Source organism: Aplidium turbinatum, chromosome 16 (genome assembly GCF_918807975.1).
Source record: "Aplidium turbinatum chromosome 16, kaAplTurb1.1, whole genome shotgun sequence".
Taxonomy (NCBI): Eukaryota; Metazoa; Chordata; class Ascidiacea; order Aplousobranchia; family Polyclinidae; genus Aplidium; species Aplidium turbinatum.
In genome coordinates this window covers 15,276,764-15,293,889 of record NC_137487.1, presented here as the reverse complement: position 1 = coordinate 15,293,889, position 17,126 = coordinate 15,276,764, and the positions used below count along the sequence as shown (strand labels likewise).

Genomic DNA, 17,126 nt, shown 5'->3' with positions numbered 1-17,126 from the left:
TAGTCTTAGTAAATGTTGATATTTCTAATAACAAAGTTATTGGAAAGAGAGGCAGCACTTTTAGTGCCATCTTTGCAGTGATAAAACAAAAATCTGCCATTTTTATGTGTGGCGTTTCGTGACCTCAAGATTTTTGTCTTTAATCATATGAAAAATATTTTCATGAATAAATTAATGCATCTCGATGTGGCAATGGAAGCAGTCTCTGTCATCTAACTTGGAACAACACAAGACTATCTTGATTTAGAAGTGAGTTAATTGTCATAATGAACTACAAGTAGGCAAATACCGTTTCTTCGTAGGCCATATTGCCAATTTGACAGAATTCACAGATTTAAACCCGTCCATTCAAAACAACAAGCCTATTAGAAAATAATTACGCCTTTGTAACTATTCGTCGTTAATTTCTGGTGTTCTACTTACAGAAAATCTTTCGTATCCTTTCGTCCTATGAATATTCTTTTGAGCATTTTATCCATAGAAAGCCATCCCACATTTGCGACCAGAATGGGAATGATACGCAGCCTATTCGAAATCGTCTTCAATAGCCTACATAGTTCTAAAAACACACAGAAATATGGATCGGCTAAAATAATACAATGAAATGGTTGGTTGGTTGGTTGGTTTTGAATTTTATCTTCGGACTGACAAAACCTTGATAAGTTATTCTTGGTAGTTTCGCATACTTGTAAGAGGCTCTTGACGCAGGGCCGGTTACCGAAATGGCAGAGTGAAGTTTTCCGATTATTGAAATGTTGTTGCCGGGGAATTATTCCATTCAATAGGTGCTGCTGAATGGAGAGCAGTCCTGAAATGTGTTGCTCAAGCGCACACCCCGAGAGTCGAACCAGCGCCGCGTGATCTTGAGCCGGGCGCGCACACTTTTTATCATCAGTGGTTGACAATGAACAATGTGGTGTCATGGCGACCTACAGTAGGGTTGACAGGAGTAGACTACTTTTGGACCTGAGATTATTTTAGGGGGCCGTAACCTTTCCAAGGGGCCCTGGAGTTTAAACAAATTATCGCGTATTTTTTGGATATGGTGCGTTTTTCTTAGAAATGTCCTTATTTGGGGCTAGAGAATCTTATTGGTACCTGGCCCAAATTCTCCTCTCAACGACCCTTGTTGGCGACTGTCACGGTTCTTTCTATCTTTCACACGTAAAGTTTGGAAAGATTGAAGATGTAGTTTATTGGGATTTCAAACGTTAAACAGTCAAATAAATTGTCGAATAGTTCTACTTGTGAGATTGTAGAAAGAAATTCTTGGAAGACTTTAACGAATGGTTCAGCACTTCCAACGATTAATCAACAATAACTCTGAAGAGCACCTGATTAATCGGCTCCAAATACAATAATATCTGCTACTCTATACAATCATCTACCGTACAACTTCTAATAATATCAACTCTCAAAGTCTCTCATACAACTTTCTTCTCGATTAAGATTTTTGATGTCCTCTCACCTACAGTATATAACTTATCATCTCATTATTTCACCTTCAATAGCCTAATAATACACAAATTACGGCACTATTTATATACAGTTTTTTTGACCAGTAACTTCCAGACACTACGGTAATACTACATCACAAAAGAACTCATTCTTTTGGTCATCAAGCCAAAAACGGTTCCAGAATTGCACGAACAAAAAATCTTCTATAAGCAAGTTTTTCAATAAAAGACTAGGCTACTTAGTTAAAGATTACTTTAGGACAATAACACCTCGCAAGAATTAGGTTGCACAACTATAATGCACACTTGTTCAAGAGCATATAATGTAGCCTTCCTTGGGGCTATGCATATTGATTGTGACAGTGACCTACTGTATATACCCAGCCAGCAAGCCCAAGCGACCGGGGCCCAGTGAAAATTCAAGTGGGCACCTGGCTTATGGGCATACCATGAGGATTATTTATGGGTCACAAATGCGTTAACACAAATCCAATTTTTCATGCTTGCTTAATTAATTGCCCCTAAACGAACCCCATCTCTTAATTCAAACTTATTATTTTCTTTCAGTTTGAAAAAGAAAGCATAAAATGACCTAATATATAGCCCGTTTGGTACCCAGTTGTCAATGCTGGCTGGCTATAGTTTGTATACAGTAGGCCTACCGGTAGCCCATAAACTTCAAATTTAAAAGGAGGTCTATAATTATGCTACGCTTGATAGTCTGAGTATTGGTAAGCTAAAGTCCCTGGCTTGAATTGCTCATTACATAGATTGTTTCTTAAGTCTACATATCATGTCTGTGTTTAGTGAAGTTATCTTTTTGTCAGTTAATAGGGAGAATGGGGGAAGTTGGGCCGTTTTTCACATTTTTGAATGTAGCCTAGATCACTCAACTCTAATTCGATTGTAGGACGCTGTGCATCATTATGATCTTGATCCTTCGAGTAATTTTTTCAGAATTTTGAATTTATTTTAAGTCTTTCAGGCAAAAAGGTATTAAGGTTTAAAAAACGATAACTTTTCGGCCCAATGTATCCCCACCCCTGGGTTATATTGGGCCGTGCATGGGGCACGTTGGGCCGGTGTGCAGAATAATAAAGAAATAACCATACTAAATCAGTGTTAACTGCAAATGATGAATTAATATCATAAATGGACACTTTCCCGAAAGGACACTTTCCTAACAGGACACTTGCCCGAAAATAAAGTGTATTTTATGCAATGCTCTTTCAGGGAAGTGCAATTGCTGGTAATGGTCCTTTCGGGCAAGTATCATTTTGGACAAGTGTCCTTTTGGGCAAGTGTCCTTTTCGGCAAGCGTCTTTCGGATAATTGTGTACAGGTTCCCATAATTACAACAAAACATTTTTAAACAAACAATGCAGAAATAGGTCGAAAATCAATGTTTTTCAAAGTGGCCCAACTTACCCTAACAGCAGCCATATTGTTTTGTACAACTTGCCAGACTGACCTGTGAAAGATTCGACAAAATTGAGTACCATAAACTGACACTTAACCCCTGGCGATATAAATATGTATGAGCCACAAGTATAGCACTTTCAGTTACAGTTCTGCATGCTTACGTTTCAAGTAGATAATTTTTCAAAAAAACACTAAAAACTAAACTTTCTTACTTCACTCATAAACGGTGACTGCAATCAACTTCACCTCACCAATGTATGATCTGAGAACGAAACGGCATCACATGACGCCATCACGTGACATGCAGTGATTGTGTATCGCAAGATATATGGGTGGCCCAACGTGCCCCACCGGCCCAACTCCCCCATTCAGCGGCACTTAATGGGTGGAACAATTCACAGGCAGCAACAATCGCAAACTTCACTCTGCCAATCTTTGTAATCGGCCCAGGAAGTTGATTCAAAGCCTCAACATTCAACAAGTATCCGAAAGTGCCAGGAAAAAAATGTTGTATCAGAGGCTTTCTTAATTTGATGATTTAAAACCAACCAAGCTGACATTTGCTAATTTTTAACAGGAGTTTCACGAGCACCATTCCTGCTTGCTGCAATTCTCAAAAGCTACCTTAAAGGCCTACATTGTTTCATGAGACTTTTTTCAGTCTGCCACATCGTTCATGCGAAGATCATCTTCAAAACAAATGATCTTCCTTTTAAACTTACCAGCTATGAATGAAAACTAAGTTATTCTACGAGTAAAAACTAAGTCAGATCGCAGGTATCAACGAAAATCCGTCATGCATGTTGAGCGCTGTTCGCTTGATCAACGAAACGTATCCAACCTAATGGCGAAGTGTTTCACTGTAAAATTGTTCCAATATGAGCATTGGGTAGTGGCGGATCTACGAGGGTGACTTGCACAAAAACTTTAAAAAAACGCCCATTTATACAAAACTTTTCTCTTAAATCACACCACAAAAACCTAAACACGACAAGAGACAGAGCGTATTTTAAATCTGTAGTGAGAGGACTTTTACCATAAAAAACGAACACCTTTGATTGTGGGAATCTTTATTCTCGGACTGAGAAAGCTTTTTTAAGAACTTAATTCTGGCAGTTCAGTACCTACTTGTGGAGGCTTTGAACCATTGACGCAGTCCCGGTTACTTAGATTGACAGAGTAAAGTTTCGGATAGTTGTTGCCAGGAAATTATTTGGTTTTGAATCTTTATCCTCGGACTGACAAAGCCTTGATAGATAATCCTGGTAGTTTTCGTATAAACTTGCTAGTAGAAGCTCTTCACGCAGGGCCGGTTACCGAGTGATTGGCAGAGCGAAGTTTTCCAATTGTTGTTGCGGGGGAATTATTTTATCCATTAGGTGCCGCTGAATGGAGAGGAGTCCTGAAATGCGTTGCTCAAGCGCGCACCCCGAGAGTCGAGCCAGCGCCGCGTGATCTTGAGCCGGGCGCGTAACCACTGAGCTATCGGGGTGGACATTTGCAACCACTAAGTGCCGCTGAATAGAAAGCAGTCATGAAATGCGTTTCTCAAGGGTACACCCCGAGAGCCAAACCATCGCCCCTTGATCTTGAGTCGGGCACTTAACCACCTAGCCAACGGGGCGGACACAATTACATTCCAATACAAAATATTCTTAGCCTACGGCTTTAGTAGTAGGCTACATATCTTGATCTTCTAATTTATGTTGAAGAAGTTCACAAGGGATTAAATAACCTACTTTGGATCAGAAATCTAAAAATTAAAATCAAGCATACAGACAAACAATATTCAAAGCAGACACTGTATTACAAAAGCTTGCTTTCAATGTAATTTAATATAAGCTTAGCCGTGGATGTCGCTATAATAGCATCTGGACTGAAACCCAAACGCTGATGAGGCCTAAAACGAACCGCCATATTGGCGATTTTTGATGGATTTTTAGGTTAAAATATGGCACGGTCGCAACACCTTATGCATGGACTTCTAAATAGTAGAATCTGGACTGGAAACGCAGTGGACAACAGTAGGCCAAACAGTTGGCCAACAGGGTTAGTTACTTGGCTGTTGGCCCACTGTTGTACCAACTGTTTGGCCTACTGTTGTCCACTGCGTTTCCAGTCCAGATTCTACTATTTAGAAGTCCATGCCTTATGTTATGGCAGAAACCATGCTGTTGACAAAATCAGCCTAAAATGCAATACAGTATTATGAAAAGCATTATTAGGATTCGGAAAAAGTTGCCTTTCCAACCTGATGTTTTGTAAATAAGTTACTGCAAATTTTTTAAATACAGTTTTTTAAACTATTCAGAATGCTGAAAAAAAAATTAAAAACGTCAAAAATACGTCATACTGCCAAGCTCAAAATAGCCTGCCAAATACATTAAAAAAACGCCAAATTCTTCAAACTTGGCGTTTTTTTACAACCGTCAATACGGTAGGCCTAATCCTTTTCAGGCCTCATCTTGGACGGCAGCGTTTGGCTTCCAGTCGAGATGCTATTATAGCGACGTCCACGGCTAGATCTACAGCTAGTTTTGACTTTTTATTGATCAACCATCTCACAACGCGTCCAATTTATTGTTTTTAGTGCAGACGCGCTTTATTTCTGCAAAATCGTTTCTTCAGGTGCGAACGATCATCTCATAAGTGCGATAAGTTGGAAGTGGGATTACGTCCGGAAGTAATTGTTATTAAACAGTATGTCGATATAGGCGAACTGGAATGTACGTAAAAGACAGAAATTCCGTCGGGAACAACGACAATGTGTCGATATAGCCGAAGTCTATATAGCTGAACCCTCCTGTGAGTAAGCTATATCAATACGAATAAATAGCACCATAGAAACCTAAATTTAACAGCAGACTATAACAGACGCAATAGACAGAAAATAAAATGACTGTCACTAATATGCTATTTTTACATCATAAAACTTTCACAACACTTGTGATAACTCGTAGATCTAACAATAAAACTTTGAGTAACAAAATAAAGTCCTATCTGCATGAAAAGACGCTACGGTACGAAATAAACTGATGGTAAAAACAAAGCTGAGACTTCTTTGATAGGATTTAATTAGAGATCAAAACAACATTTCAGGGTTTAGCCTAACTCAAGCGAAAACCTTAGGATTTCATAACATTAAAGCACAAGTTTATATTAGGAATATTAGATTAAAAGAATGTACTATAATTATCCTCTTTGACATATTTATCACACTATAAAAAGGATCATTATTTTTTTTTTATAAACTGTTGCTTTTTTTATAGCCGTTGAGAAGCTAGTTTAGAAACATTGTAAAATATCTGGCAGGAGACAATCTTGTAAAGAGTTGTAATAATTCAGTTGTATTGAGAATCTCTTAGTGTAGGCTTTATGAGTTTTGTGAGCGAGCAACCCTGGCGGGTGAAATAAACATGCGCTGTTGCACTGGCTGTAGGCTACAACTTAGGCTTTAGTTCGCCCTATCAGTGCAGCTAATTGAGTAGACAACTGAAAAAGCACGGGAGTGGAAAAATTCCACAAAAGATTCCATCTTTATTTCCGAGACCACTGGCGTCAACTTGCAAACGCCTGAATGCGACAGTCTGGTTACCCACCGGCGTCGGATTGTTCGACTTTAATAGGTTCAAGTATGGAATGGCACTTTCCACGATTCGTTAAGTGTGGCATAAAGAAACACACTGAAGGCCATATCAACAAATGCACAACCTTCCGTGCCCCGAACAGGACTCGTCGTCAACGTGATTGGATGACGAAACTGCGTAATAGCTTTTCGATGCCTACCCTGACATTATTCGTACAGGGTCGTCAGTAGGTAAAAAACACAGATACTTGATCTGTGAACTGAAGATAAAACTGAGTTTCGCGTTTAGTACTGCCACGTCACCAGTTTATATCAATCAAGAGATCCGAAAAAGTATTAAACTAATGACAACAGCAATATAAAAAATATCTGGGGATACTGTAACAAAAAAGGTTAGGTGAGTGCAAAAACTGCCCAAACAACAAAAATCCGTCATTTGTGCATTGATTTAACGTCGTTAAATCATTTTACATTATTACATTTTACAGGTAAAGTTTTACATTGATTTAACGTCTGTACACGTTGAATCAATGCAAAAATGATGGTATTACTGTCTGGGTAGTTTACATGAATCATGGCAACTTAGCACCAGCAACTGCCAATTGATCTGCCATCTCGTTTCCATAGATTCCTTTGTGGCCTGCGACGTGCTCAAAAGTTACTTTAATATGCTTCATGTTTTCAAGCATTTCCATAAACTCGACTTTGTGGACAACCGGTTTGCCATCAGCTTTCGTCCAGTTGCGGTGTTTCCAGCCATTCACCCATTTTGTCATGCAGTTTATTACAAATTGTGAGTCGGTTTTTATCTGAAACAAAAAATATGGTGTTTATTGCTGATATAGATCTGAACAAACATAATTGCTTCTTCTTTGCCGAAGTACCTTCAAGTAAGCCTGGCCTTCAATGCATTAGATAAACTTGCGCGTTCGACTATAAGATGCTACTCAGAAACACATTCAACAACTAACTACCGCGGTAAAATTTGTAATTTTGATATTAACCAGCAGGCCATGATGCAGTGTCTGCACATTGAAAAACCCGTCAACCCTTTAGTATCCAATCACAGTAAGATCTCACTGTCTATCTAGTATCTATACGATTTAACGTTTCTTGTTCCCCGTATGGCGAGGGGTTGGGTGAAAGGTGCATTTCTAAGTCACAAATACAAGTGCATCTACATGCAAGTTAATCCAGTAAAGAGTTGAGTCGTGTCAAGCAGTGAAAGCGTCATTCTATAAATAACATTTAACTTGGTCTGGTGATGCACAAGTGATTGCAAAATGAAAGGACTTTAAACATAATCAAGTTGCATTTTTCAAGAAGGCTTCCATCTTTACACAAACTTGCAAGATTTAATTCAGATTGTATATACATGTGGTACCACAAGTAAAATAGACATGACGGCGTTTTCACATTAAGTAAATTAGCGTACAAAAGTAGACCACTTTTTCCGCGTGTGCTCACTTATTTAGCCTACCATAAAAAAAAAAAAATTATTTTGTGCACATCGATCACATGCATTATCCTCAACAGAATAACATTGGCGGAAAAGTAAATAGTTCTTTATCTGCAATCAATCAAGTCGTCATCGTGTGAGCCTCTAGGGCCGAGGGTTTATCCTTTTACCACATCAGATTCATGACGTTCCAGGACTAAGCTGGAAGGCTCCTAGAGAGCAGCCGTTTTTTGTTTCATTATCCAACACACGCAAACCTTCCCCTCAATTAGGTGGCTTGAAGATAGTGCGATCGTTAATGATGTGGTCTGCGGTAGTGCGGTCTGTTCCTCAGCACCGCAATATATCACAACTAGAGAACGAAGCCATTCCCTATTGGTGCAAGATTGAGCGGAAAATCCCGACACCCGTACGGAGACGATTGAGGCGCACTCACGCCTGTCTTTGTAGTGTCAGGCCGGTGGGACGGTTGTCGGCATCGGGGATGAACGAATGAAGTCTGATTGTGTTTGACTTCCATTGAAAGTTCCATTTATGGTCTGCCCAATTAGCCGCAGAGATGTTTCGTCCATCAGCTTGGTTGATCAGGAGTTGAGCAGCTGGCACAAATGAGTGTCTTGATTTCAGTCGACAAGGGTGCTCTCTTAGGGGAGCAGAGATCTTGGAATAGAGAAGATGGGCTCCAATGCCGATCGCCCGAAAGACAGTGCTTCTTCGGTCTTCAATGTGAACAACTCTTCATGTATATAATATGCATTGAAACAATGAAAACTATTAATACTACAAAAAGTGCTCAATGCCAAGCACAAAGGCAAAGCAGAGCGAATTAAATCAAATATAGTTATTACTATCTGAAGCCTTTACAAATTGTTTCACCTAACGGATCATCAGAAGGTCTTATTCAAATAGAATAAGACCTATTTGAATAAGACCTTCTGATGATCTGTTAGGTGAAACAATTTGTAAAGGCTTCAGATAGTAATAACTATATTTGATTTAATATGCATTGAATGTATTCATCAGCATGGAAACAAAAAAAGTTCGACAAACAGTGAAAACTTACTAAAATTGACTTGTAATCGGCCTGGACAGCTTGTTTTATTGCAGCATTTATTGCTGCAATTTCAGCTCTCTGGTTAGTTTGAATCCCTTTGAGCTTGCATGATAAATTCAGTGGATGACTTTTTCCCCACCATACGCCATATCTGAAAATCCACATTGAACATGAGTTAATATTATACTTGCTTTCATGTATAGATGTTGGCATCCATTGCCATAATGTTTACTCTTACTAGCACTGTATACATGCAAAAAGAACTACCTTTGCTCAACTCAAACATAAAATCGTATATATTATATTAAATAATACACAATTTAAGCGAAGTTATGATGAGTAAAACACTAATAATGAACGGAAGCTATCATACTATTTTGATAATAAAGTCGTTACTTTGCTGAGTAAAACATTTTTTCTACACAATAAATGAAGTTTAAATAAATGTTAACTTAGTTTACATGGATACTATGTAAACCATGATACTGTGGCAATATTCTTACTACAATTTAAAATGTTTCTTCAAACTTTACCCAGCCAAACTGCCTTTCCGACCATTTTTTGAACAAGCCCCATCAGTATAGACTACAGGACAGAAAGTTGACTCATTTTTATGAACAAAAGAGCTTAAAGTATTATTTTCTGAAAAACAATAAAAGTAATGTAGGCACCTACTGTATAATATATAATATAATATACGGTATAACGACATATAAAAAAATAGTTTCTTAAAGGCAAATTGGACAGAATCCTAATATGTTGCTGTTTTACTTGAAGTATAGTACAATGGTACAATTGAGCAAATCAGAACTCAAAAATGAACATAATAGTTGAAGTTTTAATGTTAAAGGGCGGGGAAACCCAAATTAACTTTGCGAGTTTTTTGTTTCAGCGTGATGTCACTGCGTCCAACATGCGTTTTAGCAAAAAAAAAATCCAAATTTTGTTGCCCTCGTCTCGCTAAGGCCGCTTTTGTTTGATACCCGTTTGCGAGGTCTCGCGCGCATCCAGCCGTGACGCTGTATGCTGTGACGTCACAAGGTACATATAGTCGTGGCCAAAAGTTTAAGACCAGACTTGATTTATGACGATTTTTGCATTACTTCAAAATATTGCATCAGATATTGTTTCAGTTGCATCATCTTTATGCATCATCTTATATCTGATGCAGTATTTTGAAGTAATGCAAAAATCGTCATAAATCAAGTCTGGTCTTAAACTTTTGGCCACGACTATATGTACCTTGTGACGTCACAGCGTACAGCGTCACGGCTGGATGCGCGCGAGACCTCGCAAACAGGTATCAAACAAAAGCAGCCTTAGCGAGACGAGGGCAACAAAATTTGGATTTTTTTTTTGCTAAAACGCATGTTGTACACAATGACATCACGCTGAAACAAAAAACTCGCAAAAGTTAATTTGGGTTTCCCCGCCGTTTAATTCTTAAATCCCAAAGGTAAAAAATTTTAAGTTAGTGTTTATCAAAAAACAAAAAATAAGGGTTTGGTCAATTTTGAAACATTCAAAGTATTCACCCTACTATACATTACATAGTAAAGTAAGTTTCAGATGGTAGGGTACCTGAAGGCTGGGTTTTTTTTCTTGCTGAGACTTTTCGGTCATTTGTCCGAAATGACTTGAAAATATTTGGCCATTTTTTGTTTATTTCGGTCATTTTTGGTCATATATAGTCAATTGACTTTATATTTTTTCGGACATTTGACCAAATTTAATATATTTTTTCGGACATTTTGCTAAAATAAAACCGAAAAAAAAAACAGCCTGAAGGTTTCATGTTGAATTTACACATCAATTAAATTGATTAACCTTTAATACCCTTGGCACAGTAGTTTTCATCAGTCACCTTTATCCTCCACTTGCGTGTACCATAATCTTTGATAAGTGTGTTGATTAGTTTTATCACTGATTAATCTCCTTTAGTTCACTTGTAAAATATTTTTTAACTTGTCAATAAATTTTGATTGATTTATTTTTCAATTAATTATTATAATTTTTAAATTATCTAAATGAAATCTTTTTTGAAATCTTCCACATCAATAAAATTCAATTGCAAAAAGCTTATATGTAAATAATGATTTAAAAAGTCTGGGTATCAAATTGTCTTTTTCTCTTTCAGTAGAAATCATGATGTATATATATCATATATATTTTAATACAGGTGAAATCGAATAATCACATAGACTTATTAAAAAAAAACGTGGCAAATTGACTACCGTAACTGATAGTGATATACATACAACCAACAGAATAAGATTATTTTGCTTTATAATAGTTTAAGATTTAAAAATCTTAAGCGGCAAAATAGTTAACGCATTTGAATAGTATGTATAAAACAAACCAAATACATTTGTACAACTGTCCAAAAGTATGTTTGGTCAGGAGTCCTCTACGTATTTAACCTGCTATGCAATGCATATGAGTTTAAACAATGTCTATTCAAATTTATAAATGTTTCAAGACTAATAAACACCATAGCTTACCTTCAAGCTTAACAGCTTTGTTATTTTGATTAGAAGCATCAGATTCAAGTTTTCGTTTCCTAAGTGAAGAACTTGTTGAAGCAGCTGCACTTGGAGTTTGTTTAGTACAGTCTTTTTCATTTGAATCCAGTTCATCAGCAAACAAGACACACATTAATTTCTCCTCTGTTTTGAAATCAGTTCCTTCTTTTACAAAATGTTCAGCTTCTGCATATGTAGAAAACTTTCGAAACTTTGCTCCACGAAATTTTGACACTTGTGTTTCACATTCCTTCCAAGATTCATACACACCCGGCTTGTGACCTGTTCGCACTCCATAATAGTTCATCATAAAATGGAAAATGTGTCGCTTGCACCAGGTAGAAAACATAAAACTGACAGAATCTTAGTTGTATTTGAATCTATGTTAAACAACAGTAAAAAGGTGAACTTACTATATCTGTAGAGAAAATTAGCTAAACTGCATTCAATTAGCATTTTAGACTATTATTTATTTCACAAGTAAGCCAAAGTACGATCCTTGATTGTTTGTGATTAGCTTTGAACCACTGGTGAAGACGGTTGGGTCACTAAGATCAATTGGCAGAACTGTGGCCCTTACACTAACTTCAACAACCTTGATAACGCAACCCAGCCGACCAACATAGCAATTGTCTATCAAGATTTTCTTCACAGTTGCTTTAGTTTTTAAATTTCTCAAGATGTTGCGACCATGCCAAAAGCGTTCTAGGCTATATTTCTTAATGTACCGGAATCTCTTTTTTTCTAACGTTTGCGTTTTATTACTTCTACTTTTTTTCCAACCCATGCTATGTTATGGCAAATGACATTGCAGTAATATTCTGTAAACAGAAATGCTTTATCTCTGTCAAACAGAAGTAACTTCACTCTGTCAGTCTCGTTAACCGGCCTTGCATCAACAGCCTCTACATTCTACAAGTATGCAAAACTACCAGGAATAACCTATCAAGGCTTTATCAGTCTGAAAATAAAGATTCAAAAACCAAACCAGGGTGATCCAGGCTGGTTATAATATTAGTTTTAAACTAAAAAAATTACATTAGTAGGCTGCCAATTATGCCTTTTTGTAATTTCTTGCACCCAGGAGGCACGTTCATTCGGTGAGACCCTGAGGCGTGCACGGTCAAGAGTGATTATTGTACAAATTCTTTTTAAAATAATGATTAGATATAAAAACATTAACTGAAGTGACTAGGCAGTGATTCGGGTCACACACTGACACAGCGATTCGACCAAGTTTACTTGGAACACATTAAATTAGAATTTTGATTTTGGAAAGTGTTGAATGTTGCACTTTTGGGGGTTCCCCTAACAAGTTAACAATTTAGATTCTCCTATTCGCGGAACACCAAAATTGAACATCAATCGTTTTATGAGTGCGTTTTATGAGAAAGGATTAAAATATGAGAGGAATTAGTGAAATTATTATCAGTGGTGAACTTTATTTCTTTGCATCTGACAACAGTATTTAATTCAATTTATTTTTCTTTGTTAGAATGCAGAAGAAACGATATTGCGGAAAATAAATACAGTAGCAAAATTAACAAAAGGAAAAGGTGGCAAAGCCTTAATGGTTTATGACGTGCATAAAAAGATCTAATTCTGCGGTATATGCATTGACAAATATAGTTAAGCACCCTTCAAATCTCAGCTTTTTTGGTTGTTGTCTTTGGGCGGAGTGTTTTGCGCTAACAATCATGTCATATTAACATTTTACAAATAGTTTTGATACTATTTAAGCAAGGCTTATTTATTACTTACTGTATTCTTTTACTTCAATTGCTTTTTCTGAACTAGGCATCGACGGCCTCTGATGGAAAATTAAACCAAGAATTCCTTTGATATTTTTGCCTTGTCGTTAAATTGTTTCACATGAGTTTGTTTTAGTTTGCTAGGTGCTCGCTTTCCAAAAATTTTACCAGTTATAGAGAGATGTTCCAGTTTTTGCTTTCTTACTACAGTACCGTACATGGCCTAGAAATTTATAAGTATTACTATTAGGCTTGCTGAAGATGAAAGGTAGGCTATTTAGTATTTGACCGTTAGCAAAATAGACTAAGCAACAGAACAGGTCTTACAGGTTATTTTTATTAAATTCTAATCATTTCTTAGCCCAATTTTGCTCAAAAAAAATAATCACACTTTCTATACAGTAGGGGAAGGTCGGGTTAGTTGAGCCACTTTTTGCATTTTTGCAATTTTTTTTATATGAGTTGCTTTTATTTCTTCATTCACAGTGCTCTACGTTCTGCGTATATTAAACAATACTTGTAGGAAGTACAAGCTTTATCGAACGACGACAACCGGGTTCACAGGTGTTTAAAAACTAGTAGCCAAATGGCTCAACTAACACCACGGTAAGGGTTAGTTGAACCATAGACTGGGGTTAGTTGAGCCTCATTTATTATTTTTGAAAACACCAGTTTAACCACGTTTCTTTTCCAAGCCTTAGTTTATATTTAAAGTAATAATATCAATGTATGAAAACAGGTTAACAATTGTTCCAAGAGTCGCTCGTAACTCAATGTGCATATAAAATAATGAAGGTATTGCTACGGCATCCAAATAACACCATTTCATTATAGCTTGACCACGTTTATGAGCTTTTGTTGAGTTTTATGTGGTTCAAAGATATTTATTGGACCGTAAACTGACTTATCCAACGGCTGCAATCTATGTAAGGTGTGTGGAGGTATCGTAAGCATTATAACGCCCTTTATACACTGGCTCAACTAACACCGAAGGCAGTGGCTCAACTAACACCTTAACTATATTGCCATGAAAATGTTAAAACTACAGCAAAACTTCATGGCACACCATGCCGCTTTTTATTCAGAACGTAGCTTGTTTGGTAAGCTACCAAACAAATTAAATGAAACTGTCTCAGTAACTAAGTATAAAAAAATATTATTGGACATACCTCTATTTTCAAAATCTACTTTCCAAGGTCAAAACACAACTTTTTAACTTCAGCACCACATGTAATATCAATCGTCAACTCAAACCAGACGGGAGACCACGCGATGAGAAACTTTAAGATCACGTGATGATAAAATGTGGTTACCTCACCACATTTAAGAATTAAAATGGGTGGATCAACTAACCCAGTGGCTCAACTAACCCGAGCTTCCCCTAATTGGCGGCAAAATTACGTTTCGCTAAAGTCCAAATTAAAATTTAAATCAACTCTGATTAATCACTCTTAGAATGAAACCATCATCTTCTCAGAAACTTCAAGACAACTCTATACTTTCATTGCACTATACGCTGAAGAAATCTGTATGATGGAAACATTGGCCACTGTCCGTAGTTAACATTTAGCAATGTCTTTTTAGACCTTCTTTAAATAAATAAAAAAGAGTCAAAAGTCATGTAATTTTTACTTTGTGTAAAGGTAGGCTACATGTAGGCTACTTGAGAGGTTATCGATTTTTTTTTTCACTTTTTGATCTATGCATATCAGTTCATATGTTCCTCTGTGGATCTGTGTATCATGGGCCAATCCTCTTGATGTTTTCTGGTAGACTACACCTCTTTACTTTCTTTGAATTCCAACAAGTCATTGTTTGCAAGTTACTTGCTAATAATATCTGTGCCAGTGTGCCATCGCAACACAGACAACTCGTAGCGTATTGCAGAAACTACCAGCTAAGTTGAGAATTTAATCGATAAGTGTGTTTCCATTTGTGCTTCAACTAGGCCTCGGTTCGATTCTAGGTCATAGGCCCACCACATACGCTTAGGCTACAGTAAAAACAAAATAGTTGTTCCCTCTCCATCCAGGCCCGCATTTAGGGGGGGGAGCAGAGGGTGCAGGTGCCCCGGGCCTCCCGACTTTTGAAGGGCCCCTCTACGTGGAAAAAAATGTGATTTTATGTTATTATTTTTTTTTTTTCTTTCAGCCTTTGAAGTTTCTGCAAAATGTTGTTTGTGCAGTGCTGGATTAATGCTACTGTAGACGTAGAGGTGGTTTTTCGCGCCGAAGGCGCAAAAATTTTTTTTTTGAGGGGCCCCCCGATCTAAAAGTGCCCCGGGCTCCCCATCAGCTAAATCCAGCCCTGTCTCCATCCCTCTTTAATTCAAGAATAATCTGATATGAGTATGAATAATGTGTTAGTTAGATTTATTGTTATGGTCTATGGGGGTGGTGGCTGACTATAGATGACCGCTCGTGATCTTTCGTTACCACTATGATTTAAAAAAAAGAAAGATTTAGCTTACTTTGCTTGTTTGTTTATATGTGGCGCTATTGAAACAAAATAAATCGCCCCGTTAGTTCAGTGGTAACGCGCTTGGCTCAAGATCATGCGGCGCTGGTTCGACTCTCAGGGTGTGCGCTTGAGCAACGCATTTAAGGACTGCTCTTCATTCAGCGGAACCTTGTTAATGGAATAATTCACCGACAACAAGATTTCAACAATCAAAAAACTTCACTCTGTCGATCTCGATAACCGGCCCTGCGTCAAGAGCCTCTACAAGTATGCGAAACTACCAGGCATAACCAAGCAGGCGCGGATTTATGGGGGGGGCCCAAGGGGCCCGGGAATTCTACTAATTTTGTGAGAAATTGTTGAATGGTTCGATATGCTTCTAAACAGCTGATATTAGTCCCAATGCGGACTTAACTTATCCCGGGGGGGGGGGGGGGGGGGAATTATTTTTTGTCATTCTGAAGGTTGAAATTATCCATCGATTATTATACATTTTAATAGCAACATTTGTTGGAGCTGGCTCAGCTGAAACCAACGCTGAGCCAAATGACGTCAGTTGAAACAATCTGAAACCTGAATTTTTTTTATAGTTTTTAGTCTTCATCATACAATTTTAATCAATTACCGTAGGCTATATGTCTGCAAACATACAAATATCCAATTGGTCATGGACACTGCATACAGGGTTTTAAACCAGATTTCAAGTTTACTTTGCATGCTTAGCAATTTTTATTCCAGCAAAATTTATTGATTAACATGGCTATTTTAATGTCTATTTTATAGCATATCGTATATGCCTTGTATCATTGTTCACAGTGGCATAGCCAAGGGGGGGGGGGGGGGGGGGAGGTTACAACCCCCCCCCCTTTGGCACGCGTGTGACGTCACGATATTGAAAATGATGCTTTCAGTCTCTATGTCTCCAAAACCTTTGCCTAATTTTAAGCGAAACTGCATTAAAAGAGCGAGTTTCGCCAATACCAAAGATTCAAACATCTCAGCCAGGAATCAGCAACAAGAAAACATAGAGATTTAGCTTTATTACCGAAAAAATGCCGCAGAAAACATGATCTTATCCTTTTGCTATGCCACCGGACAGCACCATTTTACAGGAATATTTATACCCATATTTTTGTTGGAAATGCTCTCAAAATGCACCAAATTCAAAATAATTTTTCAAAATTTTCTGGGGGAGGCCCCCCAGACCCCCCCCCCGCCGCTGGGTGTCGCCTTTGGCGAACACGCCGTCGGGCTTCGCCCGCCAGCCGGCAAAACCCCCCAAAATCCTGGCTACGCCACTGATTGTTCATACCTGTTTTATCTTTTTCTTACTTTTTAATTCATTTTCAAATTTTCTGGCCCCCCTCCAAAAAAACTCCTAGATCCGCGCCTGCTATCAAGGCTTTGTCAGTCCG

At 37.8% G+C, this 17,126-nt stretch overlaps 1 protein-coding gene across 1 annotated transcript; it reads right to left on the bottom strand.

Annotated features, from left to right (window-relative positions):
* Positions 1 to 4,715: 4,715 nt before the first annotated feature.
* Positions 4,716 to 11,898, bottom strand: LOC145785523 (ribonuclease H1-like). The gene is made up of 4 exons (XM_082597181.1): positions 11,480 to 11,898; positions 9,512 to 9,620; positions 8,988 to 9,129; positions 4,716 to 7,274 (listed from the first exon to the last, which is right to left on the bottom strand). Exons 1-4 carry the CDS (start codon positions 11,847 to 11,849, stop codon positions 7,038 to 7,040), a joined length of 858 nt encoding a protein of 285 aa, XP_082453307.1. The 5' UTR covers positions 11,850 to 11,898; the 3' UTR covers positions 4,716 to 7,037.
* Positions 11,899 to 17,126: the final 5,228 nt, after the last annotated feature.